The following is a 27,326-nucleotide window of genomic DNA, read 5'->3' as shown; positions in this document are numbered from 1 at the left end:
TTTTTTTTTTACTGCAAGAGTACACACAACAAAATCCACTGTCAAAATTTTAGCTGTTAATACGCACTGCAAGTATTTTTTAAAAATTGCTGAACATGGCCAATATTGTAGCCTGCTTGGAAAAATGTCCACCCCTAGCAGAGCACTATGCAACACGCAACACGGCTGACTCACAGCCTAGGCTGGGGTTGTACAAACCTCTGGTACAAGCGGTTCCACGTACAGAAAAAAAATGAGTAACTTGGACAATTTTTAAAAAATACCTGCAGAGCGTATTAAGAGCTAAAATTTTGACAGTGGATTTTGTTGTGTGTACTCATGCATGGGGAAAAAATGAGAGCAAGTTTCGACATGTCGGATCAGAATACCATCGTCACAAACTTTTAGATCTTATTTACGCCCCTCTATAATTTACACATACGTATCCAGAGCGGCGGCGAAATCACAAAAGGCTTCAACCACACTGATCGGCCCCGCCAGCCGAGTATCGAACCAGAAATCTCTCACACACAAACAGGAAGTGCTATCATATCCACCCTGACATTCAGTTCCAATTTCATTACATTGAAGATGAGTGCTCTAAGTAAGCGCGACGGCAGCCTACATTGTTTCTTCTCAAGGAAAATTCAACTACACCCAAGCCTCACCGCTAAATATAAACTCAGCGTATACGGTTCACTGGAAGGAATAGCCGAGATGTCACGTCCACCAAACGCGACCAAATACCACCGCCCCCCCTCCCCGCCAAAACAATCTACAATAAACCGTCGCTAAATTCATTTTAAGCATAATAACTATAAGAGCTCGAATGCGTACACAAAGAAACCAAACAGCCTTAAAGTCTAAAGAATTCACTAAATATATTTTGTAGTTGATTTCTGGGTTATTTAACGAAAGTACACCAAGTGTACGGGTTACCGGAATGGAAGTGGCCTATTTCAATGTCTCTTATCACAGTGAGCTTAGAACCGAAAACTATTCCAATTGGGGCAACTGGTGGTATATTTGAGATACCAACATAATATCCCACAAACACAAAGTTGGAGTGTTAATTTAGTATGCAGCAATGGTCCATTTCATTAAAAAAAAAACTATACGGTGTAGATTCTATCGTATTCGTTACAATAACATCTTGTCAGAATCTTCAGATACTACAAGTATGATACAGCAAACTGACCGTATTCAGTTCCACCGCGTCGCAACGTGTCGACCTGGGAAAACATTTCGACATTTACGAGAATGTAAAACATGCGGTTTCAGGTTTATTACGTTCCCTAAAATACTATATGTCCATATAAGAAAACGAATTCTCTGACCATAAATAGGTCTCGTCATTACGACTCACCCTAAATGAGTTACCGAAATGAGGTAAAAAAGTAAAGCTATCCCTGTAACAGGCCGTGAAGGCCTATAGGGTTGTGAGACGTTGAGGGTCCCACACTATCTAGACAATCGGCCCAGAGATGGCGGTAAGGTTGTCAGCCTTACGCGCCAGCCGTGCTTTACTCCCCAGGGAAATTATTTAATTAATTTCTGGTACTCATTTCTGTTAGAGGTTGAGTCGACCCCAGGGGCATAGTGCGGCTGGAAGGATTAGGTCAATTGAAAGAAATCCAATGACCTCATCGGGACTTGAGCCTGCGACCTTCCGGCTTCTAGCATAGCGCCTCAACCAACTACGTTACCATAGGCCGCGCAAAAGCTCAAGCGGTTAGTCGCTGGCTTCCCATCGCAGCGGCCCGGGTTCGATCCCGGGTCGGGTCAAGTGGGATTTGTGGTGGACAAAGTGGCCCTGGGGCAAGTTTTCTCCGAGTACTTCGGCTTCCCCTGCCAATCTTCATTCCACCAATTGTTCCACAATCACCCTCACCTATCGTCTGGGGCTGGTACAATAGGCCAGAAGTGGCCGCAGTACAAGGGACTTATCCCCACCCCACTAGCAATAAAAAAACTACGCTACCGCATGCCTCCGCACCAAAATGAAGCAGCAGGTAGAATTTACCCCCTTTTTATAGTGTCTTCAATTAATTCCTGTGGATAGCTTCTAAAACGCAATGCTAGATTATGGATCACTGGATTTTACTGTGCGCCAGTCAATTTGAGTCGCATTTCGTGAGTCCTAAAAAACTACACTCCGTGGCCTGTAGTCCTCAAGCGAACTATACCGACCGAGCGACCGCCGCTTGTTGGCGAAGTTAGTACCGACTTTTGCGGATAGAGGGTGTTACGTGGTCAGCGCAACGGATCGCCACGGCCGTTAATATCGGTCTTCTAGACCGGAGCCGCTATTTCCTTGAAAGAGCTCCTCAATTATCCACATGGGGCTGAGTGGAACCCGTTCCAGACCCACCACCTCTCAGAAAATCTGGTAGCTCCGGGAATCTGAGTTACTTATTCTGCACATGGTCTGTGAAGCAGACTTTCAGGAGGTTTCGGTCCTATTTCTGTAAATAGGTCTAAAGTTACTTCGCGACAGTAGGTATATGTATTTGGGGTTATATCGTATCAAATGACATCGGAAAACAGTCTTGAAGCTAATTATTTATTTAATTAGTATTTTTCGATTTTAACGACGGCCTCTGTGGTCTAGTGGTCAGAGTTCCTGGCTACAGATCCAGAGGTCCGGGTTCGATTCCCGGAGCTACCACATTTTCTGAGAAGTAGTGGGTCTGGAACGGGGTACACTCAACCCCGTGAGGAGAACTGAGGAGCTATTTCAAGGAAATAGCGGCTCCGGTCTAGAAAACCGAGATTAAAAGTTGTGGTGATCCGTTGCGCTGACGTGACACCCTCTATTCGCAAAAGTTGGCAATAACTTCGCCGACAAGCGGCGGTCGCTCGATCGGTATAGTTCGCTTGAGGACTACAGGTCATGGTGTTTTTTTTTATTTTAACATTTTTTCACCTACGTGCTGTAGCGTCGAAAGCCAGTATAATCTGAAAATTATGAATTCGCGACAAAGCAAGCGAAAAGGCTATGACATTTATCTCAAGTGACAGAGGACAACCAATCAGTGCAGCCTATTTCCGGATCAGGATTCGAACACCGGAGCTTCCGAACACAAAATAAAACGGGAATGTTAACCATTCAGTCGTGAAGTTCGATGGCAAGCATTTGGAACGAGTCGGTCTTTTGTTTCAAAATACTTTTCCAACGTGGAGATGCATCTTACGCAAGGGTTAGGTTCTACAGATGGCGCGTAAACTCAAAATTGCGTATAGTCTGAATTGCCCTTGAAAATCCCTTAGCTCGCCAAACAGAGTACATGTGTATATAATAACAGATATATATCTATATATATCCATGGCTTTAGAGTCCTTTTGTTGAACCTCGGCCGCTTTTTCGGTTTCTTAAGCCTATACACAGCCGGTAGAACTCCTCTGACGGGGATCAGCCCGTCGCATGAACAACAGAAACACAGAATAAACGCACACAGGCATCCATGCCTCGAATGGGATACGAAACGATGACCCCAGCGTTAGTGCGGGTGACGACAGTTTATGCGTTACACCGCGCGGCCTCTGTGTTCGGCTATAAAGAGTACATATACAAGTAAAATGAAGAGTAATTTTATCTTCAGTTACATAAACAACAGAGAGACGGAAAAATGAAAGACTAAGAAAAGGAAAACAGCAAACCCGAACACTCCCCATTCAACCTGAATATTCTCATCGTTAGTCTTGCTCTTCCTCCGACACTATATGGGGGTAGTCGGCTTAGTGTCAAACCAGATACGGAGGTACAGGCTACTTAATTACTGATGACGGGGGCGGAGGGGGGGGCGAGCGCGTATGGTTGAATTCGCCAAGTGCGTGCATGATGCGACACAACTGTATTCACACGGCCAGAGTGAATAAAAAACAATGAAATACACAGCATAGCGGGCAACCCTGCCAAGATTCGAATACATTACCTCCCAAATACAAGTCTGGTGCCAGCATATAGGATGCATTTTCGTCAGACAACCACCGAATTTGATTCGGAGCCTCGTACCCAATCCGATACTAAACCGCAACCACCTCTGCTCTGTTCAGGAGAAACTGCTCTTAGGTAGGCCGCACACCGGCATGCGTCAAGACACGATGTCTGCGACATAACGCAAAGAATATAGCACAGTTGAAACTACTGAGATTATGAAAACCGCCGCACCGGTCTGAGTCATGAACTCAGACCGATGTGCGGCGTTTCAACTGTGCTCCATTCTTTGCGTCATGTCGCTGACATAGAGTCTTGACGCATGCCGGTGTGCGGCCTACCTTAGTAGCAGATCCAATGCAGGAGACTATCACGTGCTTTCTCCGTGCCTGATATCATTCACACACAAATCGATTCAACAAACAATAATAAGATCAAAGTCGCTGTCACCTTGCAACGCAACATCTATTCGGAAGGATTCCTCTTGATTATAATAACCAATTATTAAAAAATTATTAAATAAAAGTCCTCTCCAGTACACCTGGCTCGCAATAGGAAGAATAAGCCATCAAAACTGGTTCTGACTTACATTAGAGTCAAAGCGTTTTACACCTCATTACATTCATTGCTCTTCATATTCACGTGCCCGCGGGGTTAGTGAACCTAAGTGGGCTTCCTATATATTGATATATTACAATATCGCTAGGTACCAGGTCATCAGGCTGTTATGAGAAGTGGAGGTTAAGGAAATGAGTTCTCAGCCTTCCGCACTAGGGAATGGAAAAAAATATGGCGCGTGGATAGGAAGCGACCACCGAATACTGTGAATACGGACTTCAGTAATATGTATCCCTACATATTATTAATAAATATTTTGCCAGGTTCAATCAAGAAGTACATCATAGAAGCCGAGATAGCGTAGTGGATATAGGGACTAGTTACGGGCTCGAAAATCGAGAGGTTCGCGTTCGAGTCCAGGTAGGACGAAGAATTGTCTCTTTTCCACGTCGTCCATACCGGCTCTGAGGCCCATCCTACCTCCTATACAATGAGTACCGGGGGCTTTTTCCCTGGCGGTGAAGCGGCCGGAGCGTGAAGCTGGTCATTCACCTCCAGCTAGTTCCGAGAGCACGCAAATGTGGATCTACACATCCACTCACACATGGTCCTTCGTGGCGTAGTGCTTAATTCGTTAAGCACACGGACTTTACCTTCAACTGCAGATAGAAAATTAAAATAAAATAAATTAAGAGTTGTACCTGGATTATAACGCCGTGTGGTCTGGTGAAAGTCAACCAACGTTTAGCAGGTACATACCACCTCTATCTGCAGGGTTGAACACTAAGCCAAGCAAGGAGCTACGCCCTGCCTTCCGACATCTACATGCTGGTTTCTTGCATGTAAAACACTGATAGGTCATGGAAGGTCCCACAACTGCGAACTTCACCTAACCTCGATTCTAAATTTTGACGGAGTCTTCACAGTTCAGAGCTACATTTCGACAGATTTCGGCAATTCTAGGGTGCAACGTCGACATCATGACAATAATAAGACACAACAAATTCAACAAATTTACGTAATTTACTCACTCACTCATGGAGCTGAGCTCTTCTGGAGGAGCCGCCAATTCTGCCCCTACTCAAGAATTTCCCAGCATTTTATGGAACGCGAAGGTTCATTACCGTGTTCGCAAGAGCCCTCCAGTGGTCCCTATCGTGAGCCAGATCATTCCAATCCATACCATCCCACCCTCGATCTCTCTAAGATCCATTTTAATATTGTCCACCCACCTACGCCTTGGTCGTCCCAGTGGTCACTTTCCCTCTGGCTTTCCCACCATGCATTCCTCTTCTCCCCCATTCGACGTAAATTACTAAAGACCCGAAATTCGAAATATTTTTAAAAATCGCAAACCACAAACTTTTTAACTTGTGTAGTCAAAAGTAAGCGTCCGCCCTCACATCTACTGTACCTTAATTTCACCGGCATTATCCATCCAAATAATTCAGTACACCTGTTCCAGTCAACCACCCTCGAGGTCCGACGGGGATAAAGCAGCCGGGGCATGAAGCTGACCACTCACTTCCAACTAGTGCTAAGATCAAGAAAATGTGGGTCTACACATCCACTTTCCCATACATCTTCATGGCGAGTGCTTAATTAGTTAAGCACAGAGACAACTTTACCTTTTTACTTATGATAATTTATGAGCCTTCATTATCCACTGTACATAACAAATAATGGGCTGTAAATATCATTAACCATAGTGGGTTACGTTCTATACGAAGGGAATTATCATCATTTCAATACAGAGAAGCGAGACTGGAAAGGTAAACAAAAGTATGAAAAAGGGCACGAGAGTATATCCAAAGGTACCTGTCATCACTCCCACACCAGCCGACTGAGTGGTCACACATCAAAGCGGTTAGGTGTCGAAACACGCCTCACGTGTACGGCGCACATTGTGTGACATACCGATGCAAAAATCGGCATACAAACAAATGACACAAACTTCACATCGGTTGGGTGTAAAAACCAACCAACCAACCAACTGGTAAGGTAAGATACAGTAAACATGAAGTTATCACCAAACCTAAGCACAAGGTTATGAAAGCGTACGGGGGGAGGTGCAGTACAGATAATGGTATACATTCCAGAAGCTTCTAGCCAGGGAATAAAACTTCGCTTCACTCTGAATATGAGGATAGTTGGGTATCAAAGCCGGTCTGGACATGGCAGTGACAACAAAAATCATGAACCCACCATGAATCGAACCCCTAATGGTCCGGTCCAAATCCAGTCACTAGGTTCATAAATGTTTCAAAGCAATACGTAAAAGACAAACACTCCCAGGCTATATAGAACTTATGTGACACTCCTGTCGCTGTATACGGTACAGTCACAAGGTCATCACTGGTGTGCAAAACATCTGGCTGTCGACGAAATGTATCCAACAAAACTGACACCCAAACAATCCATAAACAAAATACTTGTGCCGACTATACTTCGGCATGGAATATGAAAGCACTTGCATAGTCAAAACAGAGTTACTCGGAGAAGGGAGGAAAGATTTATGTAATTTTTATGGGGAAAAAATATTACATAACAACGAACTTAACTATTTACGACGAGTGATAAAAAATACAAGAAGCTAAATGTGCATGTAGAATCCATGTATAAGAGATGCATACGGAATCTGTCAAGACCGCCTCAGTGGTCTAGTAGTCACAGTTCCTAGCTACAGATCCAGAGGTCCCGTGTTCGATTCCAGGCGCTACCAGATTTAATGAGTGTGATGGGTCTGGAACGGGGACTACTAGGTCTCGTTAGGGTAAATGAGGAGCTATTTCAAGGAAACAGTGGCTCCGGTCTAGAAAACCGAGGTTAACGGTTGTAGGGATCCGTTGCGCTGACCACGCGACATCCCCTATCCGCAAAAGTTAGCACTAACTTCGCCGACAAGCGGCTGTCGCTCGGTCGGTATAGTTCGCTTGCGGACTACAGGCGACGGAGTTTTTTTATGCAGTCTGTCTCCTGGAGAAGTGAGGATAATCATTAACGCGCAAGCGCGTGAATTTGGTTGCGAGAACGCGAACGCTGAGGACGGTATCCAATGGCGAGCTTCGGTATCAGATGTGTTGAACCTTCAAACACTATTATGAGATTAGTACATTTTATTTTTTATTAAAAAAGTGAAGTTCTTAAGCTTAATTAATTAATCCCCGTGCCATGAATCCGTATGTGGAAGTGGCGGTACAGCTCCATCATTTTTGATCTCGGTACTAGTTGGAGGTGAGTGAGTGGTCAGCTTGACATCCCAGACACTTTACTACCGGGGGAGAAAGCCCTCGGTACACACTGGATAGGATACTGGGTGGGCCCCAGAGCCGGTATGGACGCTATGGAGAAGAATATATCTTGCCTCTGCCAGGAATCGAAAACCAGTCGTCTAGCCTGTAGCTATACCAAGACACCCGGGTTATATTTATACCAATACTTCTGTTTAAGCAGTGTATTTGGCACAAAAGTAACGGTGTTAGCAATGCCGCTGATTTGTAAAAAAAAAATATTACTTTTCTTGGCAGGATGGACACTATAAAACAATTTGGCATATCTGAACACTCTGATAAAGTTATGGCGTTAACTGATACTGGTGCACCTAACCATATATTACGACATGCTGCCGATTGAACTATCGAGACCTGGTCAATCCTGAGGTAAACATAACCTTGAGAGCTTTATACCTCTGACTCTGTAAACATTATGCATATTAAAAACAAGCGGCGATTTTAATGTCTTCCTATTTTGGAGCTGTGTATGTAGTTGTCATCACATATTGTTCATCCAAAGAGCTCACGCTAGAATAAGGTGTTAATATGATAATGAAAACATAAAAAAAAAGTTTCCTGCTGATCATAAAATTCATTCAGCCCCCACCACTTTCCTACAAACATTTTGCATGACAATAACACCTACTTTTCTCAGATGCGTCTTTTTCGTTTAGTGCTTGCTCGTCTACGCCCTGCTAGAGAACATTTTTATGTAACTATTCAATTTCTGTAGGGCGCTCCGGTCACATTAAACCACTCATAAGCCACATTTCGTTTGACTAAAACATACCGAAGGGCGGCCATGTTTAATTATCACTAAATCTCTACTCTTCCCCTGACTGATTGGCTTCTCTACAGTCAACATGGAAATATCTCCCTCTCTCTCTCTACTGTGCACATACACAAGGTTTCTGACGTCATACCAATCCGAAGTTGACAGTGGGAAGGAAAATGGCCGCTGGCATTAAGTCTCTGAAACTGCACCAAACCGTAATCTACTATGGCGAACCTTGGCCTAGTTTAATGGCGACTGCAGGCACTGGCAATAGGAATATCAAGTACACTACACACTGATGAATAAAACCACCGAAAACGATCCACTGCAACAAGAGTTCGTATCATTATTTCTACAAACATCAACTGTCTGCAAGATCCCAATCACGATACAGTTCATCCGGTAAAAGCCGATGATCTGAAATGGTACCTCCCCTCCCCCTCACACATGCACACTCGAAAGAACCACCTGTTTTCTCTGTTGCCCATGCGTAACTAAAAACATCTACAGCGATGATCGGTTCTTTCTTTACAATCATAACTCCAATATCCAATGATGACATCCATGAAATTTCAAAAAGTAGTGCCACAACATCTAACAGAGTACATATGCGTAATTGTTATTACTTACATATTTAAGTATGAAGAAATGTGTGTCGCGTCTTCCCCACATATGAATTACGACTGAACACGCCTGCAGACGTCAGAGTCGAGGCCACATAATACGTCATCCGATCAGAGACAGACTAACGCCGTGGCTAGAGTATCTTCGCCCAGCAGTTGACCATCTGTAGTTACACACTTCTCAAAACTTTCCTGCCTCCGTGGAACAAGTGGGTTCATGCACTGTCGGATAGGAACAGAATTCCATTCAGTCCGAGTCCGTTGCTATATCCAATGGGCTATCACGGATCCTCAACGTTCATTTTAATATTATCCTCCCACCTATATCTAAGGCAAATCAAGATACTAAAATGCCACCCATTCCAGTACACGAAGGAACGAAAGACGAAAAGAAAAGATAACGGAAGTGCCAAAACAAAAATATCAAGATTTTTTGTACACTGAATAATACACAGTATGTCTCACTCGTCCGTTGCTTAGCGATGTCGTTTCTGCTGTCTTAGTTTAAATGCAGAGATGAATTAAACGAAAGAGGAACTAAGAAGCGATGGTACGCCGAATGGCACTGAAATGGAGAAACCCAGGAAACTTGAAAACTTAACCAATCGACGTATACCCCAAGCCCGCATAATGATAGGTCATTAAGTCAAGATATGGCAACCACTTAAAAACAGTACCGTAGTAACGGTAAAGTCTCTGTGCTTAACTAATTAAGCACTGCGCCATGAGGGTGTACAGGGGAGTGGATGTATATATCCACATTCTCTTGACCTCGGCACTAGTTGGCGGTGAGTGGTCAGCTTCATGACCCAGCCGCTGTACCGCTGAGGAAAGAGCCCCCGGTACCCTTCGGACACGAGGCTGGATGGACCTCAGAGCCGGTCTGGACGGCATGGAGAAGAGAAAATTATTGACCCTACCGGGACTCGAACTCCGAACCCTGGGTCGTCCATCCGGTAGCCAGTCGCTATACCGATTACGCTATCCCGGCACCCACAGGGTGCCAGTTACTGTTTAGAACTACAGTAGCGTACTGGCACCCTGTATAATAAACAGTATGCAACCCTCAATCACTGCAGCCTCTGAACAAGGAAGACTGCAATACTGCATAAAACCACTGAACATCGTGGTGGAGGTCAGCATTCATGATTTCTATTGTTGAGGTACTGGGTTAAAATCTCGGCCCGGGGGCCGGCGTCGTGTTCCTTCTCGACGCCTCCAGGAAAATTCGGGGACAGTGCCTACAATCTGACCATTTCCGCTTCCTTCCACACAGTGGCGGCTCGTAGCTAAAATTAGTGGGGGTACTGCTCCAGAAGCGCACAGTTCCATACAAAGATTTGGCTACTGACATTAAGCTTAAGGATTATATATTGTATTGTACAAGTATAAAGAAAGAATTAAAGAAGAAAGGACTCATTATATAAATGTTATCGATAATATCAAGTGGAAATTGGGGGTGCTGCAGTTCCGCGGTGCCTATACACGGGCCGCCCCTGTTTCCATATCATTTCAAACGCATTATTCCCTAATCATTCCGTTATTCGACACGACGGTACCGTCAAATTAATTATACAGTAATAGCTGTATAGATTCAGTATCCCATATGTCTTCAGTTGATTGGCTGTATAGATCCACATTTTCTTGACCTCGGCACTAGTTGGAGGTGAGTGGTCAGCTTCACACTCTGGCCGCTTTACCGCTGGGGAAAGAGCCAAGGGACAACTTTACCTTTTTTTTTACAGTGATACCTGCCCTTAAGGAACCCCAAAAGAACAGAACATTTTCAGCGCTCCACACGTTTACCTTTAGCACTGGTGCGCACGCCGCTGCACAACACTGCCTATGTACGCATTTATGGTCCCTATCAGAAGCCAGACACTCAGACTACTGTGTACATTAAATTGTTACTAACCCTTGTAATCAATACGTTACATAGTTCCAAATTTATTTTGGTGTTTCCCTTTTCCTTATTTTTGATCTTTGCAGCCTTCATTAAAGTAGAAATCATTATGGCCGCTACACTGTGTACGTTAAAATAAATCCAACAGAAACAGTTCAGCACATCAACACAAACAAACTACAGGGATTCCACAAAGCATCAAACAGATGTTATAAAAGAGACACACGCCTACTTCATATACTGGACTCTATGCACCACACCAAACAAGATACAAAACCCCTTATTTCTATACCCCATTGGCTTTTACTTTTAAAATGTCAGTGACATTGCATTAGTGCCGAGGTTAAGACTGGTGCAGCTATACCTTCACTCTCCCATATGACTTCACGGAACAATGCTTAATTAAGCATAGGGACATTTCCTAATTCATAAATTATGGTAGTATCTATTTTATATGACTAGCATAGGAAAAATTAAATAATTCATATACAATTATGCAAAATTCTGTTTTAACACTGGATGTCGCCGAAGATGGCCGCCTGAGGCTATGTGGTTATTCATTAAGAACTGCATACACTTAATGGCATCCCTGTCTTCATTTGCCTACGCGTCTTGGAAACATTTTCCCGATAATCAAACTGAAATTGTTTCGCACTTGTAACAAAAATATTAGTTCGAAAATTAATTCCCTAATAGTTACTACCTTAAAACAACCCACAGCAATTTCCTTCAAACTTCACCACTCAGTCACTAGGTTCTCTCATAAGACAATCCAAAAACCAACACATATATTTCCGTGGCCTGTAGTCCGCAAGCGAACTATACCGACTGAGCAACAACCGCTTGTAGGCGAATTTAGTACCAACTTTTGCGGGCAGAGGGTGTCACGTGGTCAGCGCAATTCAGACTAATTCACAGATATAGAGATCTGAGCACTTCAGATGTAGAACAAATTTAAAACATCGCCTTATGACACACAACCAAAGGACGTCCAACTAAGGATCATAGATTATGATTCGAACTTGAAAGCTTTCGTAACATTCGAACCACGCGAGGCGAGAATGAGGAAATAACTACAACTAAGTAAGCTGATTTCAATCCCAGGCCGAATTTGCGACTTTTGTGAATGATACCGTTTCATTGTAGAGCGGGAATTTAATTAAACTCCACGTACATTTGTTTTCTCGCATCTACTGAATTGTTCATTTCCAATTTTGAAAACGTGACCCTCACTTGCACAACGGGGCACACTCACCACATAATGTTTATGAGAGACTGTTTTGTGATGGTAGTGCGACGGATACGCTCAACGTCAACATAATCCCATGGCCTGTACAATGATCCCCTGCTTACGTTTAACTCAGCGCTGGATATTAGAGCACTGAAGAATAATATGAAGGTCGTGGAAGAAATGAAAAAGAATGCATAAGAAGTTCACGTAACTCTCTCGTTTCCGCGCCCCTTTAGAGAGAAGAAATGGTCCATTTCGTGGCACCGAACGTTTCCGAAAAGTCCTCTTTACGTTCTTGAACTACGTAAATAAGGGCAACAAGAAAAAAATACATAATTCGAGACTTCACAATTTGTGATCTCAGCTAAGGTCGATGAGACGGGATGGGTACATGTACGTATAACTGAGAAAAATCGTTACAAGAATTTGAGATGTGTAAACTGGAATGAACTGACTGCGTGAAGTCTCCCTTTTTTCATGTAGGTGACAAGCTTTCCGAATCCACAGGAAATGTTTCTGTCCTCTAAAAATGAACACATGTGGCTGCTACAGGAATCTGCGACTTGTTGACACGTGACGTAAGTTAATATGCTTGGTCATGCTGTAGCTCCCTCTTTAAGTACTGACGAAAACAAACACAAGTGCCCTCCTCCAGAAAAAATGCACCATCGGATCGGATATAACAATGAACGGCACATGTAAAATTCTGTAACGTGAAGTTAGTTATAATGTAATTATGGCTGATGTCAGAACAGAAATTCCAGTGAAACGTACTCGTATCTCAGTACTCAACATGATTTAAAAAGCATTCCAGGCTCCACAGACGGAAAATAGGACGCCAATCCCTGATACTAGAAATCTATAGCTTTGGCCTGTTACTAAGATTTATGTGTATGCAAAACATTTTTAGGGGCCATGATTGGAGGAAATAAATAAAGATGTATTCGCCAGGGTTTAAGTGAAGTCTGCTTTACAAGATAAACTGCATTTTTCTGGAGCTACGAGAGAAAAAAGAAAAGAGTCATGGGTTGCAGACACAGAAAAATTTTGCCTACTAAAATTACTGCCACAGGTGAGAAGCCTAATTTGACGATCATATATAGAAATCGGTAAAATTGTAAGTTTGTGTATTTTACGAGTATCATTAGATATCTCAGAAAAGCCACGGTTGGTCTCTTACCTTCTGGCTTTCCCACCAATATCCTATATGCATTTTTCTCCAAAATTCGTGTTACATGCTCTACCCACCTCATCCTCCTTGACTTGATCGTTCTAATTATACTTAGAGAAGAGTACAAATTATGAAGTTCTTCATTATGCAGTTTTCTCCAACATACTGTCACTTCATCCCTCTTCGGTCCAAATATTCTCCTCAACACCCTGTTCTCAAATACCCTCAGTCTGTGTTCCTCCCTTATGTCAGAAGAGGGAAAGTTATAGTTCTGTATATTGTGCTTTGTATGTTTTTACGCAGCAAACGAGAAGACAAAAGGTTCTGGACTGAATGGTTGCAAGCATTACCTTAATTCAATCTCCTCTTTAATTTCCTCCTGAATCAAATGTTGATTTGTTACCGTACTCCTCAAATATCTAAACTGTGCCACATTTTCGAAAGTTCTTCTAGCAATCTATGTCATGATTTTGTCTTGCATGCTGGCGACGAGGAGCTACACGAAAACATCTTTCTTAACCATTATAACGGAACCATACCTACATATACCGACAGTATCTGGTAACAGCTTAAACGTCAGGTTTGCAATGGCGTTTTAACGCTGTTTCTCGAAAACTTCTTATAGAACAACCAGCTCAGTTTAAAGCAGATGAAGGTTACAGGTCAGGGGACTACTTTCGCCATCAGCAGATGACCTTTAACTCCCTCCTGATCGACTCGCAAAATATCCAAACATGTCATTAACTTGTGGCCGTCAGTTATTTGCCACAAAAGTTTAGATTAAAGAGTGCAGTTGCACTTTACGGGAATCACCTTTGTGGGAGTGACCAAGGCTACCTAAAACCCAGGGAAAAGAATCAACTTCGTGATAGAAGGAATCTGCAGTGTCTAACTAACGCCCAACTCAAACAATGTGTACAATAATTATTCATAATGTCGACATACCAAATACGATTTAAGGCATTTGCTGATGAACAAAAAAAAAATCCGTGACCTGTAGTCCGAAAGCGAAATATACCGACCGAGCGACCGCCGCTTGTCGGCGAAGTTAGTGCCAACTTTTGCGGATAGGTGTCACGTGGTCAGAGCAACAGGTCCCCACGGCCGTTAATCTTGGTTTTCAAGACCGGAGCCACTATTTCCTTGAAATAGCTCCTCAATTATCCTCACGAGGCTTAGTGGACCCCGTTCCAGACCCACTCCTTCTAAGAAAATTCGGTAGTGGAGGGAATCGAACCTAGGACCTCTGGATCTATAGGCAGGGACTCTGGCCACTAGACCACAGAGGCCATCTTTGTTTCAAAAACAAACATTAAGGAAGAAACTATTTAATATGCCTTACTTAAAATTATACTACTTTAGCATCCTTTTGCACTGATGTAGATAATCTTTTTCTTTTCCGTCTATAATACAACAAATTAATAATATTAATTCACATTTAATTCATACAATGATCGTTAAATGTATAAAATGTTAATAAAATTATTAATATACACATATGTCATGCTGCTGCATGTTCCGCCCTTACAAGGCCATCTTCAGTCAACAATTATTTGAGGATCCCAATTCACTGTACGCTAGTCATATAGCATTCCCAAGATACGTCGTTCATGTTCCATCATATCTTTTTGAACTGCGGCTCTTTCTACTACGTATGTCATATTGATGTGTTGTTTTCCGTTGTGCCGTGCGTTCCTTGGATGAATTAAATGAGAATTACATAAGATCTAAAAGTTTGTGACGATGGTACATTGCTTTTTGTATCATGTTTTTGGAAATTATCCATCGTCTTGTCTATATTTAAAAACCGTCCTGTTTATTTTTCAAAACACGTTTCGGAGACTGGATTCTGTCTCCGTCCTCAGGTAAAACCTACTCAGTTGGGCCCAATAGATAGAGATAGTCCCTATCTCCGGTCCGGAGATAAGACGATGGATAATGTCCAAAAACATGACACAAAAAGTAAATCTGAATTAATGTTATTAATTTCTTGCATTACACGCGAAAAATGTGCCTTACTTTACGAATTATTTGCTCGTATTGTACTGGATACAAACACTAACGACATATAAAAGAAAATATAAATGTATATTTCAAAGAAAACCAGAACATGGTAACTGGCAACGTTCACTTAATAATTCAATATTATTTTACATTCTGCTCTTAAACCTGTTTCTCTTTATTTGGTTTGCGGTTCTCACAGCGGTAGCTACAAAGAATACGGTCTTCTGAATTGTGTGATGCCGTGTAGTTCGTGGAGCCTGACGTCACAACCCAGAAGACTGAACCATACTCATCACCTTTAGCAGTGCGAGGAAGTCTGATCAGAAGAGTAGGCCCGCTGTTTTCTGGCATGTGACGCCGTGCAGCCTGGTACACGTTTAATGACAACTCTTGGAATCTATCGCTTTCATCTTCAGGGCTGAACAGTATGCCAAATAAAGCGGCATGCACGGTGATGCTTGTTTCGATTACTCTTCAACCAGAAGATGAAAACAGCAAGTTCTTCTGAAATTCGGTAAACTTATACAAGACGACACAGTTCCACAACCCGGAACGTTTCGCGTAAAGGACGCAGCAGGCTTCTCGTGGCAGTTTTCAGGGGAAAATGCGTCTTATAAGCGAGAAAATATGTGCACAGGTATTCTGAAATCTAACACAGCACAGCCATTTCTTATACAAGAATTCCATATAGAACAAATGGAAAAGCTGAAAAGGTTAGTTCAGTCCTGCTCTATTGTGCAGTCAGGAAGGGGGTGCCGGAAGTGAGAGACGACAGCAAACTGTACGCGCCCCCCCAACCCCTTGGGACCATATATTTTGCTCAGCAACATACGCTATTGAGCTGGTGTCTTGGTTGAGTGGTTAGCTACTCACTCCTTCGTACTCTGGAGTTCAGGGTGTAATACATGCCTGAAAGTCTGTTATCCCAACTGAGGATTTTCGTGGATTTCTTTCCGGCCCTTCATGCAAGTGCACCGATAGCACTTTAAACTGGGTTACGGCCTCTATTGATATCCAAAAAAAACTCGTTTCATAATCTTTCATAACATTTCAAATTTATAACACTTACGCCACCGGTGTCCAATTTAAAGACCTAATCGAATTTCTCAGAATTGTGGCACAAATTAAACCGATGTTTATAGGCAAAGTGAACCTAACAACGTTTCAGGCNATAACACTTACGCCACCGGTGTCCAATTTAAAGACCTAATCGAATTGCTCAGAATTGTGGCACAAATTAAACCGATGTTTATAGGCAGAAGTGAACCTAACAACGTTTCAGGCAAAACATAAAACAGACCTCAGAAATAAGGGAGAGCATACGCAAACATGCCCATTAGCCCTGCGTAGTACTAACCCAACCGTTCTGAACTGTTCTTACGGAACGTGTCAACTTCTACCAGACTGCAAGGCATCGCATCCCGGACGTCACTACTCCTCACAGACACGCCGTGAGAACCTTACATCTCGCCTGAGTGAAACAGTTGAATGATGATTCCAATTCTGAGGTAACTAGCGCGTATTTACGTTCTAAAGTCCAGTGGTCGCTATATGCACAACCAGCTTTAACATAATACAAGTCTGCGTTCCGCCCAAAGAGTGTATCTGTGTTTCGCATGGTTCTCGCAGTAAACAGGGAATATTTTCCCTAAATAGCACTAACCGGTTGGTCTTTGTGGCCAACGTGTTGTGTTTCCTGCGAGGTACGAACTGAACTGTTATATACATCTGAAGAATTTCAACTGTTCAAGTGACTTAGCTGCCGGTGCAGCATAAAATATGTAAGACAGGCGTGAGCTGCTTCCCAAAGCCTGTACTGACAGGACTTGTATATAGTGCAAAAGCAAGAATTTTCGATAACATGCTATATGTGCGATATGCACACTTGACAAAGGCCAAAAATATTCGTTACAGACAAACCTATTCTCTTGTCAGACAGGATGTTACACAAGGATTATGACCGCAAGGGTTCAGTCGGAAAAGATCCCTGGCTGTGATCCTCAAGGGGCTTGGCGCCAAGACGAAATGATTGGCGGTAAACCGCCAGTCGAAAACTAACTCCGACTCTGACTCTGACTCTGACTCTGTAAAGGGTTGATTAAATAAATTCTTGTAGGATGTGGTTTTTACAGCGGTGGTTGTGAAGAGTTCTATCTTCTGTCATACAACGCCGTGCAGTACGCTGAAAATCAACCGACGTTTCACAGGAACACGTACCTCCTATCTTAGGAGCCAAGAAAGTATGCGAAGCAAGCAAGCAGCGTGAAAGTAAGGTGGCACGCTATGCTATGGTGGAGTGGAGGTGTAGCTCCACTATTCTTGACCTAGGCACTAGATCGAGGGGAGTAGTCAGTTTCACGCCATTCCCACTTCACAGCCGGTCTGCCCGCTATGAAGTAGAGAACAATCTTTTACCCTTGTCCGGAATTGTACCCCTGTAGTCCAGCCCGTAGCCACACCTATTGAGCTATCCTAGGGTTGTCGCTGTCCTTAATTAAGCACTAATCCATGTAGGAACATCAGGGAATGGATGTATAGATTCAAGTGTTCTTAACTTCGACACTAGATTGAGATGGGTGTCGGCTTCACGCCTAGGCCGCTTTAACCCCGGAGAAGAGAATTCCCATTGGATAGGAGCCTGGCTGAGCCCTAGAGCCAGTCTGGACAATGCGGCTAAGAGAAAAATCTCTTGCCACTGCCGGGAATCGAAAGCTCACTCCTGTCTAGTCCGTAGCCAGTCGCTATTCCGACTGAGCTATCCGGGTATGGAATCAAAAGTAATTACGGAGAGTTGGAAGAGAACAGGAAGTTCATGAGTGCCTCTCTTCGACAGCAAAAGTAAAACATAACTACGGACAAAGGCTACAGTTTGGCAAGGAATGCTGTTATTTGCTTGCGGAACAGTTTGTGTTCGCGGACTACAAACTGAAAATAGCCTCTGTATCATGTCCCGGCTATGGCACAATACTACTTCAGCCTGTGGAATGTTACGTAGTGCTTCGATGAACTCTGACAACACTGCAACGTCAGTCAAGATATAATACGTCACAACAGCACGGCATGGCGTCAGCCACACTTCATCCTTTTCCTTTCTGTCTCTTTCTTCGCAATTTAACGGACACCAATAAAAAGTACAAACCTTTCAGCACCTGATATCTGAGTACAGTGAAAACGGCCTCAAATGTTATTATAATCCCATACAAGGGCGAAATAACAATAAAAGAAAGTCAATGAAACTTTAGTTTCGTTTGTAGCAAACACGATCTCTCAAACCACCACACTGCAAAAATCATTCGGATATGTATAATTTCCTTCGAAATCGGCAACCCTTTCCACAGTTTATCATGAAATGAATGCATTTCACAGTTCACAAGAGCTGCTGTATTAAAGACATGCTTACCATCCGAATAACCGTTCTCCCCTGAAATACCCCTCTTATCGCTCACAACAGATCGAAATCATATCTTCTCCCACGATAAAGACACGTTTTACTGGCGTTAAGATGGATGTTTAAGCTCATTTCTGAAGTACAAAGCAATCCATATTTGGCCGGACCTCGTTCACTTGTTGCATGCGTAAATACTACGCACGTATATGTATCTGCCCATAGTCAAATATATATCCAATATAACTGTTTATTATGTTCAACTAAACACATAAGTCTATTTCGGTACTATACCTTACACAACTGTATATACACATCCAAGAAAGCTATCGAAATACCGCAGAACATTTTAACTGTTAATATCAAGACCGACTAATAATCAACAACTGCGAATATCACGTGATCTACTGCTGTGATATCTGTTCACGTTCACATAAGTTTCACTGCTCTAATCTCAAGCCTGTCCCATCCACAAGCATATAATTACACTACTCGTGTAAGTCACGCCAGGCGTGCCTACTAAATATTTTTGCCTCATACTCAATATATCTTTTATTTTCAATCACGTGTATGAATGATGAAACTTGGGGTTATCCATATTAAAAATGTTTCACGATACATCAAAGGTCCAAATACATGGGCAATTGAAGTCGTTATCATAGATTATCTCTCTTACCGTGGTCTCTTCATGGGCTGATATCCGACACGATAATGGCTACATCCCAAGGCAGAGTCCAAAAATACCAGCACACATTATCCATATTTGTGGGAGCAGAACGACATATGATTAGGCAACGAAATCTTGAAAATTAGGCAACACAGTGCTCTAATTAATCTTATGCACAAAATAACCAACCACTTGTTGTCGCTGACCACGCAACCTGTCGATTAACACTACACACACACACATATATAGGGATAAAAAAGAAGGTCGTTTCAATTTAATATTTATAAGATTCACTTGGACAAAAAAAAAAGGAGCACGCACCAATTTAGTTGATACACAAGACACTCAAACACACGCAAACATTCATAGGTTAGTTAGTGATTTCCGTACACCCACTCCACAGCAACGTAAAACCTTTCCATTCCTCAATAACATAAATTTCACTATTCAGATTATTCACACGAAATTACTTTGCTCTGACTCCCTCCCCCTTCACGAAAATCGAACAGTGCCGTGAAAAGATGAATACAAGATCACTTGAGTTGCACAGAACTTGAATCAAGGCAGCACCGACCACCGATTAGCAAATCGCCATACACTCGACTTACACCTCATTTTTTTTAGTTTAAAGTCTCTTCAAGGCAGCTAAATGACTCGACGATCTTTACTTGAATTAATAAATATACAACACAATTGTAGCGACCATTTTGTGCAGAAAACAACTGTCATACCTCTAGTGAGGCCAAACGGACGATATCAAATGATCAAATCATTAATTACAAGCACTTGTATTCCACCAATGTAAAACTAGGCTTCCTCCATTTTCTGTCACTTTACACTCTTACTTGCGCGGAAGCCATATTGAGATCGTCCAGAAGTTACGGAATAAGGGGGGAAGGAGAGGAAGGGAGAGAGGGGAGAAACAGACTGAACGAGTGTCGTCGCTAGCGGGAAATGGTACAGCATACGCCGCCCTAGTGTTTATCGAGCGAAGCTTGTGCCAAAACACTGCATGGTCATGCAGCGCTCAGCATGGACGAGTCACATCAACATGCGTATACCCTACCTTACAAGTTCACATGTTTCGCTTTAATTCGCGCAGATCCACTGAAATATATACTGATTATGGCTTTCTGCACTTGGCGAAGCCTTCAAAAACAACAGCCAAAGTGGGAAGATTAATAGCCCACAAAAGGCCATTACTACAATCGATTTTCCTCACATCGATATTAATATCATCATCGTTTATCAATGCGCGTTTCTGCCAACATGAAGATGAAACGGTGAAGACAATTTCCTGCGATGATTGAGGTAGAACCCACAGATTTCTCCGTAACGCTTGTAACCAACGACCAAACAACACAGTGTGCGGCAGAAGTTGCACCCTAAAGATGGAATCAGCAGCCTCCTCCGAAATGCTGTCAACCGCCTGCAAAACTACGCGCTGAAATAAGCGAGACAAAAAGAATCTTAAATCATCTCAGCTCAAGTATGCCTTACTTTCCTGCCTCCTCCTTAATGTCAACTGGTAAAAGTTAAAGAAGTTAATTAAGCACTATAACATGAAGACATATGGGAGAAATTATACTTAAGCGAACAAAAATAAAGTATGAGTTACGCCATTGGGCATTCACGAGCCAGTACTTACTGTAAAGTAAAAAAAGTGAAGCTATCCCTGTAACAGGCCGTGAAGGCCAATAGGGTTGTGAGACGTTGAGGGTCCCACATTATCTAGACCAGGGGTCTCCAAACTTTTCCAAACGCGGGCCACATTAGATAATTCAGCACTTTAACGGGTTGAATAAAATGAGAAAATTATAACTCTAGATATATGAGTTTTATTCAAAGCACAGAATTTCATGAACTAAATACAAAGTACGTGAGAATAAATTATTTTATATTAATGACAACAGACAGTAGCAGCAAATACTCATATTTTCATCACAAATTATAATAAAACAATTAATGTGAATGATGGAACTCTTTTTGCATTCTTAAAATCTGATTAAACTGAGGTTCAAATTTTGAAACGTTAATCACAAGTAGCGACTTTAAATGTTCAACGGATAAATTTGCCCTGTATTTCGACTTGATCTACTTCATCTGGGAAAAAAGTTGTTCACACAGATATGTCCTCCCAAAAATGGAGATAAATTTACAAGCAAATTTCTTTAAATTTGGAAATTGCTCAGAGTTCAGAAATTTATAAAATTCGATCAAATTTCCTTCCTTGTATTTGTCTTTAATATGATAATTTTCCTGAAGTTCAATAATTTCCATCTGAATTTGACTTGGGACATCTGCAGCATCACAATCAAATGGATTTTGAAAGAATCTAATTTCCTGAGCACTGGCATCCAAATCAGCAAATCGCTTCCGAAATTTTTCTTTCAAATCTAAAATTGTGAATAATATTAATATTAACATAATATGGAATATCAATATATTTTAAACACAATCTTAATTAATGAATTTGAAATCTATGAACAAGTATTTTCTTTACCAGTATTCATTGGAAAATTAGTTCAATTGGCGGATTTCTGCACAATTCTTTCGCCGGCCGGATAAAATCACATCGCGGGCCGTAGTTTGGAGACCCTGAATCTAGACAATCAGCTCAAAGATGGCGGTAAGGTTGTCAGCCTTACGCGCCGGCCGCGCTTCACTCCCCAGGAAAATTATTTAATTAATTCCTGGTACTCATTTCTGTTAGAGGCTGAGTAAACCCCACGGCCACAGTGCGGCCGGAAGGATTAGGTCAATTGAAAAAAAATCCAATGATCTCATCGGGACTTGAACCCGCGACCTTCCGACTTGAAGCATAGTGCCTCAACCAACTACGCTACCGCGTGCTCCCGCCGGTACTTACTGAGCACATAAATTTATTGCATATTATACTGATTACGTGTAATAAATGCGTGAAAATAAATTAGCAACATTCTCAGTAGCTACTGTTATATGGCGCCTGTCACAGCAGCCGAGCGGTCTAAGGCATACACTGTCATCGTTCGCTCGGAAGCAGGGATCGTGAGTTCGAATCCCACTCAGGGCATGGATGGTTTTTGTGTGTGTCTGTGAGTGTGCTTTTCTGTGTTTGTGTTTGCGACGAGCTGATCACCCGCCCAAGGAGTCCTACCGAATGTCTAAGATCTAGTAAACAGAAGTGAAACGGAGAGTTTCATGGAGGTAGACCAAGGCCAAAATTGGGGCTGTAGCGCCAAAAGGAAAACAAAGGTCATATGGCACAGAATTTTCGGAATGAAGATGTCCAAAGAGTGTGGAAAGAAGCGGTCGTGACCTATTATTACAGTATTTGGTTGGGGTAGACTCAAGGAAACCAAGAAAAACCTGTAAGATTTGAGGCTTTCACGGCTGTGACTATGAAGAAAGCAGTCTTCTGGGATTTCGCACCGTGTATATGTGGTGTTAACCGACGTTTCGGAGGAATGTATCGCCACCATATTCAGGGTAGAAGGAAAAATATAAGAAATCCGCATGCGAAGAGACCTCCGAAACGTCGGTTAACACCACATATACACGGTGCCAAATCCCAGAAGAAAATCCTGTCAGAATAGCCCGTGTCGCGACCGAGATTCGAACACCTCTGGAACCCGAATCAGAAGCTTCACCACCTGAGTCAACTTGCTCGGTATTTTAATACTTGATACCGACGAAAACGTTTTCCGTGTGTCGCCATTATGCATACTATTTTGCAACAACCAAAGTACTCATACACTCCCACCTCCTTGGTCGTTAACTGACATAAGCAGCCTGTCTTAAACAAAACGCAGACAGCATACTCACAAACAGGGTCACTAGCCTAGTGGTCCTGCCGACTAAGATAACTTTACTCTATATTTGTTAAGCGTATGACACATGTGACCTAGAGATACAGCGTTTCCGTGAAGCGAACTTAAGCCCGTTGGCTCACCCAAACTGGACGGGAGAAGCGCACGTCTCTTCCGCCTTTGGGCGCTGCACCCGTAGAAACAGGACTGTGGTCCTACACATTGAGAATATGGTAATAATGTCCATAAATAAAGAGGAATCTCTTGACAAGGCGAGCAAATATTTTCTTCTCAAGAAGGACTCTGCCCCATGGAGTCAGTTTCTACTCACTGCTGATCCATTTATCCACCGTTTGGCTTGAACTGATGAAAATCTTATAAGAGAAGGCACCGAGGTTCCTATCCTGTGGGGGTCTGGGGATCTCTCCACGAGGGTAAAGTGACCGGGGCGTGAAACTGACCACTCACTTCCAACTAGTGCCGACATCAAGAAAATGTGCCACATCCACTCCCCCATACGCCTTCATGGCGTAGTGCTTAGTTAGTTAAGCAGAGGAACAACATTACCTTTCTTATTATTTCATATACTTGCACACGGTAGCGTAGTTCGTTGAGGTACTATGCTATAAGCCGGAAGGTCGCGGATTCGAGTCCCGAAGTGGATTTTTTTCAACTAACCTAACCCTTTCAGCCGCACTATGGCCCTGGGGTCGACTAAACCTCTAACAGAAATGAGTACCAGGAATTTTCCTGAAGGGTAAAGAGCGTCCGGGGCGTAAGACTGACAACCTCACCGCTATCTGTGAGCAGATTGTATAGAAAATGTGGGAGCCTCCACGTCTCACAACCCTATGGGTCTCCACGGCCTGTTACAGGGACTTTACTTTTACCTTCCTTTTCTTCAATTTTGTTTTCAAAAATACAATGCAAGGGGCGAGGGCCGCCTACCGGCTCCATGAGGCTTAGCCTCCCCCCCACATATAACTAATCTAAATTACAAGCCCGAAAGGCATGCCGCATTTTTATAATTATTTTTACTGAGCAGCATACGTTTTCAGTTTCCTTCATGTCTCTCTAGCTGTCCTCTCATCTGTTTCTTCCTTAAATACTCACTACGTGTTGCAACAGTCTGGCTCATTCCTCCCCATTCGTGACACGAGTGTCTTTTTTCTTTAGATACTTCCATTAATCACAGTACGACGTAAAATACAAACTCTCTCTCTCTCTCTTTCTCTATATATATGGCTCTACAACCCTTTGTTGGGCCTTGGCAGCCTTTTCAATGTCTTAATCCTGTACACCGTGGGTAGGACTACTTCGACTGGGGATCAGCCCGTTGCAAGGCCGCTATCTACACGCAGAACAACACAAAAACAGAATAAACGCACAGACATCCATTCCTCAAGTGGGATTCGAACCCACGATCCCAGTGTTCCAGCGGGTGAAGACGGTTCATGTCTTAGACCGCGCGGCCACTGTCATCTGCAAAATACGAACAGAAAATACCAAATGTTATAGTGGATCACTTTCCCTTATATGCCTGTTTTCCCTTTCCGTCTCCGCAACAAATACTTTGCCTTTATTAGAGATAATATTACGTTGGTTTTCAAAAAGTTCTCGGGGGCTACAAAATATTTGCCAGTGAAGATTTGTGTCAGTTTGATACACCTCCCAATTTAGATAAAAGTCTGATTAACGGCTTCATTGGTTAATTTATATGCTATTTAACGACACTGTTCAACTGGACGTGGTAGATGTTATGAACACAAAAAGGACGAAACATAGTAACTGCTTCGTCGAATTTTAGACGTTGCAAGACACGTAAATACATTTCCTAGTAGAGTTACACACCCAGCCGGAAAGTGAGTCACAGGGTGAATCCAAGCTGTAAGCGGCTACTTCAAACATCTGACATAAAATGAATCGTGCACTGTGACAGGCTCATTACAATGACTCCGTTGCAGACATACCATTCTTGCACCTCACTCCACAGCTCAGAGAGCGCCGAGAGTTGGACCCTGGTTACATGGCATTTCGTACCGTAAATGACCTCGCGAATTAGTGACGTCATTAAACAATCTATATATCGTCGTATGCGGTGGGAAGATAATGAATGATTAAGTTGAACGTACGCCCTATTATCATTATTATTAGCAGCTGCCAATGTTGTTTGCAGGGATACTGACGTATTCGGAGCCAGGAAAGTGCTCCCCAAACGATTTTTAAATATGGTATAATTGTTAGTATTATTATTTGCATGAATATAAACTGAGTTATTATTATCCTCTTTGAATATCAATACTTTTCATTTCACAATTAAATATTTATACATTTCACTTCTCAGTTCTCAATAACAACTTCGATTTATGTTAATTAAATTATTATTATTATTTGTTTACTTGTCTGCATTAATGTGTTTTTCCTCAAGTGCTTGCCTGTAATTTGTCTTTGACTTTATGTTGTGATTGTCCATAATGTAATTACTTGTATCTGCACTGTGCTCTGTCTGTAATTGGCTTTGCGGCTGTTGAGTCGGCACATAAATAATAAAGAACTGAAGTGAATTGAATTATTAGTATTATCATTATTATTACTGACTCTACAGCCCTTTGTTGGGTCCTGGCCTCTTCTTCAGTTTCGTAATCTTTTTTATACAGACGATAGGACTCCTTGGAGGGAGGATCAGCCCGTCGCAGAGCCTCTACCTACCCACAGAAGAACACAAACACAGAACAAACGCACACAATAAGACATCCATGTCTTGAGTGGGATTCGAATCCACGATCCCAACGCTCGAGCGAGCGAAGACAAATCGTGCGGTCACTATGATCGGCACGACCCATATCAAGCCATTTTCCGTCAACGAGGCTCAAACCCTGTACTTCTCAGATACAAGCCTATCGCTACATAAATTTGTTCGGTATCTTGAGATCTAGTCCCTCACATAGGCCTATCGCAACGCAACAACGTGCGGAGACTTACGAAAGCTGTCACCATATTCTCTCAATGCGACCAGGTCACTTTCACCCAACAAACGTCCCGAGAGATGGCGGACGGGTGTGGGTGAGTGGGAGTTATGAGGCGACGTAGCTAAATAAAGTCGCCGCCCACTACCAACCTAAGCCGCAACGTAAATGCGTTATAATTTTAGAAGCAAAGCTCATACTTCTATAGCAATATACTCCTACACTGCTTTACTCTAACGAAACGCGCACTGTTCAATAAGGTAAAAAAAAAAAATGGTAAAGTTCTCCCTGTGCTTAACTAATTAGGCGCTAAGCCATGAAGACATATGGGGAAGTGGATGTACAAGCCCACGTTTTCTTGACCTCGGCACTGGTTGGAGGTGGGTGGTCAGTTTCACGCCCAAACCGCTTAACACCGGGGGAAAAGCCCCTCCCCCCGTGATAAAATGACGGCCCAGGCCTAATTTAAGTTACTTTTCCGGAATCTGTCTGGAGAAAGCAAAGAAAATCACGAAAACTTCAGTCTGGATAGGTGTCCGGGCCAGGATCTGAGTCCCGGACTGCAGAATACACACACCACTGCTTACCGTTCCAACTCAAAGTGCGGTCTAAAACATTAAAAAGAAAAGAAAAAAAAAGATGGGACCAAAAAGAGGAATACAATTACATGTATAATTCAGAACAATTAATAATGACGATGACAGTAATATAAAAACGCACAATAAACAAAACTGACGAGATTCGAAAGTGTAAGAACTCGAAATAAAAATACCTTTAATTGAATGATATACGTTCAGAAAAGAACTACCGCCTCTGAGGTAACAGAGCATCTGCACGACCATTACCTGTGCCCACACATAGCAACGCAGTGTTCGCTCGCTCCCTTTGCTCTTCCTTTTCCGCTAACGACATCAGCGGGAATGTGACGTCAGGGACTACCCACACTACGTCACATGTGACGTCACACGGACAGGTTCCAGCCATGTTGCCACGTTTTCAACCACCTCCTTCGCAACTCCAAAATGCGTCACTAGCAAGAGGAACTGATATTTGATTACAGATCAGTC

At 42.7% G+C, this 27,326-nt stretch overlaps 1 protein-coding gene across 5 annotated transcripts in view; it reads right to left on the bottom strand.

Annotated features, from left to right (window-relative positions):
• Nucleotides 1–27,326, bottom strand: part of LOC111863425 (AF4/FMR2 family member 4) — a 460,597-nt gene that overhangs the window by 257,236 nt on the left and 176,035 nt on the right. Inside the window, exon 1 of one of the 5 annotated variants that reach the window (XM_023849747.2) lies at nt 19,515–20,363. The exons of 3 other annotated variants lie outside the window; for them this stretch is intronic. In XM_023849747.2, coding sequence (XP_023705515.1) covers nt 19,515–19,528 — 14 coding nt within the window. In that variant the 5' untranslated portion in view covers nt 19,529–20,363. Of the gene's footprint in view, nt 1–9,151; nt 9,401–19,514; nt 20,364–27,326 lie in introns of those variants that run through there. One more of the 5 variants, XM_033751057.1, reaches the window with a different exon arrangement.

Source organism: Cryptotermes secundus, unplaced genomic scaffold, assembly GCF_002891405.2.
Source record: "Cryptotermes secundus unplaced genomic scaffold, Csec_1.0 scaffold964, whole genome shotgun sequence".
In the NCBI taxonomy this organism is placed as follows: Eukaryota; Metazoa; Arthropoda; class Insecta; order Blattodea; family Kalotermitidae; genus Cryptotermes; species Cryptotermes secundus.
Note: the sequence above shows the minus strand (reverse complement) of the source record. Positions and strands in the feature narration are given on the sequence as shown.